The sequence below is a fragment of the Eurypyga helias genome, unplaced genomic scaffold (assembly GCF_000690775.1).
Source record: "Eurypyga helias isolate BGI_N326 unplaced genomic scaffold, ASM69077v1 scaffold13482, whole genome shotgun sequence".
Taxonomy (NCBI): Eukaryota; Metazoa; Chordata; class Aves; order Eurypygiformes; family Eurypygidae; genus Eurypyga; species Eurypyga helias.
This window is the reverse complement of record NW_010235396.1, coordinates 1-5366: the sequence shown is the minus strand read 5'-3', so window position 1 is coordinate 5366 and position 5366 is coordinate 1. Positions and strand designations below refer to the sequence as shown.

At 45.7% G+C, this 5366-nt stretch overlaps 1 protein-coding gene across 1 annotated transcript in view; it reads right to left on the bottom strand.

The window, feature by feature from the left end:
* BCR (breakpoint cluster region) overlaps positions 1 to 5012 on the bottom strand; it is a 94622-nt gene extending 89610 nt beyond the window's left edge. The window contains exon 1 of the mRNA XM_010146735.1: positions 3497 to 5012. Within this exon, the coding sequence (XP_010145037.1) occupies positions 3497 to 5012 (1516 nt within the window). The remainder of the gene's footprint in view (positions 1 to 3496) is intronic.
* Positions 5013 to 5366: the final 354 nt, after the last annotated feature.

Here is a 5366-nt window from a genome sequence, read left to right as displayed (position 1 = left end):
TCCAGCGCTCTTTCCTCTGTCTATATCAAGCTCACTAAAAATACAGAGGACTCTCCATGCTCTTCCAAAAGGGACATTCAGCACTCCCACACTATGCAGAGACTAAAATACGTAAAACTTTACTCCCGATAGAATTAAATTACACGTATCCCCAGACTGACCTTATATTGAGCACTATGGCGGTTGGTAGTTCTCTGCAGAGAGAGCCTGGAAGAACTCTAGAGAGCACCATCAAGTCTTCTCAAGCAAACAGAGATCATTACTAGGGAACCTTTAAGGAAGCAGTTTTACAGGTAAATATTGTGTATATGGACCCCAGATAGAGCGTCCATGTTGTTATGCAGATAAAGTCATTCCACATGGAGCTATGAGAGAACATGCACTGATTTTATGAAGCAAGGTGTAAAGCCAATCAACAACTCCAGTGTGGTCCCCAATTAACAAGCTGTTACTAGTTAAAAACCTGACCCAACTGAGGCCATTGTGAGGCCTCGTCACTGCAGAACAGTACTGTGCAACTCGCCCCTTGATTATAAGCAGAAATGCACAACGAGTGGCTTGTGTCTATCCCTGCAAGTGATGTTTAACAGTAGCCAGAATTCAAAAATCTTTCTTCCTCCATAATCACAGTAAAAATATTCAATCTTAATGCAGAGTTAAGACTTGATTTTTTTTTTTCTATTCCCACTACAAGAAATTAGTGATACATAATTCATCCTAACATAAATATCTTTGCCCAGGCTCCATTAAGTACATTTAATAGAAAGTACAGCTATTACCAAGCCTCAACCCTGAAGCTCTCATTCTGCCCCTTGGAAAATACTGAAAGCCTACTACCTCGAACTGATATAAGGTTTTTCATAAACCATCTCCAAGAACCCAGATTCAAATTTTGGCTTGGATCCCATTCACTTGAGAGTTAGGTGGCCTCCTTCTAGTCCTTTTTTGCAATACAAAAGTAGGAAATTTATCACTCGACTGGGAACTCAGGAAAGAATTTGGTCAAAACAGCATGTGTGTGGTCGGTAAGTTCAAGATGCACTGGGAGAGCAGATCCAGACAGCAAGTTCACATTGCACCTGTCCACATCCTATTCAGCATTAGTATAGCCAGAGTCATGAAAAGCAAAGCCAGCAAACATACAAAAATCTGAATACACAAAGCAGCCAAATACTATTGAACAAATCCCACTTGATGCTAATTAGCATTAAGGCTGGCCAAAACCTGCTGTGATTCCAACTTGCACTCTCTGTTCGAGCAAAACTTCAGGGAAGCCTGGCAGAACCAGTGACTGAACCACAGGTGCAGGAAAAGCTGGCTGGATCTGTGAACTGCTTTTGTGTCACATGGTGATGGAGAACAGTCCACACCAGAGCATCATAGTTGGGAATGGTAGCCAGCCAGCTAATCATACGGTGGTCTCTCATGCCTTTTGTTTGTTTTCTGAAAAAGAGGTTCTGCCAATTGGTTTCAGATCAAAATTCTTCCTAATCAGGAAAGAGAGAAAATTTATATAAAATGATGCTCAGTAGGAATTAATCAGAAACACAGTCCTCCTGAAGGCATAAGCCTTTTCGGTTCAGTACAAAGTTGCCACCAGCTAACGTGCAAGACAGTATGATTAGCCATCTGGTAAAGGTTCCTGCTAAGCTTGCCATGCTACCCCCTGTGCTGAGACAACCAGAAGGTGTATCAGTTACATTCTGTCCTTCCCTGCAATTGTGTGGTCATCCTTACGAACAAGACACAAAGCTTTCCAGCACAAGCACGAATTCTAACTCTTCCAACTTTTCAGCAGCCCTTTAATTTTTTTTTTTAATCACTGCATCCCAGCTAAATTATTAAAATAAGAAGTTACCTATAGCTTTTCTAAAAGCTGAATTTATGCTCAAGCTTTATCAACCTTTGGTTTTTGCCCCTTTATTTCCTTCTGCAAAAACTGCAACTGCCAGGAGGCTTCCCAGTCATCTAAAGAGCATCAGTAAACAAGAGCAGAGACAGATGGCTGCAGCTCAGTTTAAACTAGCACAAGATCCAGACTCTCCCCTGCATTTCAAGTACTACCCTTAAGATACAACCATATGCATAAAGCTGAACAAGAACACAGTCGTCCCAGGTAGAAAACAAGTGTGTATATACAATCTGATAAGGAAAAAGTCACAGTGAGGACAGGGTGCTGAGGTTTCACGTAGAGTGAACGTCCATTAAAACCGTACAGCCTTCCAACAGTACAACAACAGGATGTAAGGATGGCAGGGGGCAGGGAAGAGTTCTGCCTCCATTGTAGCTCCCAAAAGTATTGCTGGCAAAAAACAATCAGCGGGGAAAGTAAAACCAGGCATCTCCTTCCAGCAGTTACTCTTCTGAGAGCTAATACACCAAACTCAACCTGAGAAAGTGACATCTCTGACAGGCCTCCCAGTTCACCTACTACTTCAGGAATTCAGTCACATTGATAAGTAACGTGTTAACCCCTTATTAAAATGACAGATTCAAAGAGACAAAGAAAACCCACAAGATAACTCAGATTCACAATAGAATTCTGTCAAAACAATCATACTGGGTTTTTTTCATTCATGGATTTGATTGGTTTTAATTTACTGCACAGAAGACTACTGGTGTTAGCACAAGAAACTACTTGCATTAGGTGCCTTGCTAAACAGATTCAGATGTCCACATACATTCAATAAATCTGAACCTACACAGCTCCCTGTTTGCCTCTTCCACCAAGTATAAACCCGCTGCCATTCCACAGACACACCTGCCTCCCTGAACGGCTTAAATAGGAACGGGTTCAAACATCACCCATCCTTCCCCAAACAAAAATTTGACTCTGCTGAAATTAAATTAACAGCCCTCCCCCAGGGCTTCCTGATATTCCAAGCTCTTCCTTCTCTTAGTGACAGCAGAAAGCTTCAAGAGCAGGGTTGCACCATCATCACCTCCAACCAGCTCTAACTGAAGGATGACACAAGACAGAATGAGAAACTAGCACTCCAATTAATACAGACAGGAAAAAACAAGATTGTGGGAGCAGCAACGTTATTGGTAAAGCTCCAGCAAAACCCTCAGGTTGTAGCATGCTGGCACACTATCACCTCTAAGGTACAGTTTACCTACTCCTCAGAGCAAGAGTACGAGGGAGGGAATTTATCTGGTGGTGAATACTGAACAGTTCTGGCCCCTTTTTACCTCAGTGTTTACATCGAAACTTTAAGAACTCATTACCATGGACTCTGCTGATCCTCTCAAGAGAAGCCTGAATCAACCCTCCCAGGAACCAAATCTGTATTCCTGAAGTGCAGTCTGATGTATACCTCTGCAGGACCCTACTAAAACAGGACACCTACAAAATACCCACAGGCTTCTCACATAAACAGATGCCCCCTTAGAGCAATTCACCCAGGGTCACCCCGGAAACCTCTCCCATTCATTTCCACGTTGCTACTTCCTGCTCCAGGCATCTAAAAAAACTAAACAAAAAACTGGTACACACCTGTATCCCCATGGAAGCAGCTGTCCTGGTGACATCTCCCAGAAGGCAAGTCTCCATCACTTGGCCAGATCTGTCCTGTTTTCCGTACACCCACAATAGTAGCCTCAGACACAATGACCTGCTGCTGTCTGTGCCGTTTTTGAGACTGGGGGGTTGGTGGGCTGCTACTGTCAAAGGACTGCTGAGAGTTCTGCGAAGGAGAACGGCTTTTATCCCGATACATGCGGTAAGTGGTGGGGCTGGGCGAGACATGGCTGGACTGCCCTGAAGAAAAGTCTTCCTCACTGGAGGTAAGGTTCTCATTAGAGCTACAATCAGGAGTATATCCTCCTCCAATATCTTCAAAACTCCTCGGGGAATAAGATCTCCTGGGCCACGTGAGATGTTTTTCCTGGTCTGTTGCGCCCTGATTTCGCAGAATAGGTCCTTTCCCTTCTCCTTCCCCCATCATTCCACCAACATAGATACTTTGATAGGGTTGAAAGTCCATGGGCTGCCAAGGTGAGCGGTTGCTGCCATTGGCATTAATCAGATTATCTTTGAGAAACCTGGGGTTCAATTCAGCATCCTCATACTCTCCATCATAGCCAAAGCTGCTCTCCGACGACCTTCCCCTGTAAGCCGGCCTCTGGAACTCGCTGAAGCTGGGTACCATGTTAGAAGGGAGGGAGTGCAAAGACTTTTTGCGTTCCATTTGCATGGCTTGACTACCAAGGGAGCTTATTTTATCGGAAACATCTTTATCGTTGACCTTTACCAGACCCTTCTCGTGATGATACTCCATGTTCACATAAAAGGGCTTTTCAACAACGTCCTTGTTATCTCCAGAAGAATGTGAATTAACCTTTTTAATCCTCTCAAAATTGGACCTCAGAGCTGCCACACTGGTGCTATTCCCTCTCTCCTTAGACATAGGGTCAAACGATCCCTCCTTCTCAGCAGAGCCCACCAGCCTGCGAGTGGAAGCCGATCTGTGTTTTGAAGGAGAGCCATCTGTATCACACCGATTCTCCATATCTTCTACAACTCTCTTCAGCTTCTCTTCGCCATAGTACTTACACCTGTCCTGCTCTCCCTCTCCATGATGGGGGCTGTCCAGAGGCGACAGGTCAGAGCCATCACTCTGGGTAGACAGCTTCCGCAGAGAGGGTATCCTGGCTTTCAACTTTTCCTCCCCGTGGTGTGACTTGCTTTTCTCATAATCGTCCTGGTCAGCAGACTGGTGATGATGCAGGTCTTGGATCTGCTGCTCTGCACCCCCTTCAGGCAACTGAGAAACACGTTTAAAACCCCATCTCTGTCTGTCATAGCTCTTTTTCTCCTTTGCCAGAAGAGTCTGCAGGTAAATCATGCGGAACCTCTCCTTGTTGACCTCCATCTCCAGCCTCCGGATAGATGCTTTGCACATCTCCAGCTCCTGTTCGATGTCCCCCACAGTTTTCAGCTCCATTTTAGGAGGCTCAGAGTCTGCAAATTGTGCTTTCCAAGCCTCCACGAACCCCACTGGGTCCACCATTTTGCATACAGGACTAAGTGGAGAACACGGGAAGGAGGCTGGAGAGGGAGAGGTGAAGGGAATAAACCAACCGGATCTCACATGTAGAAGCAGAAACAGCTCCGGCAGGATCAGCTCAACGCGTCTCTTTCACGGTCCATGCAGGGACACGGGGAGGCAAGCGACAATCCTCGGAGCGGTCTCTCCTCCCGGTCGTCTTCAGCTTGTGCCGGCCCAGCCCCCCCGTGCTCTCGCTACTCCCCCCCCGGCATGACTGATCTTTTGCTAGCGAACAACAATGCTCCCACCCCGGCGATCCCAGAGCCCTTCCAAGTAGGTGGACAAAGACGCAGGCTCGGGGCGGGGGAGGGAAGG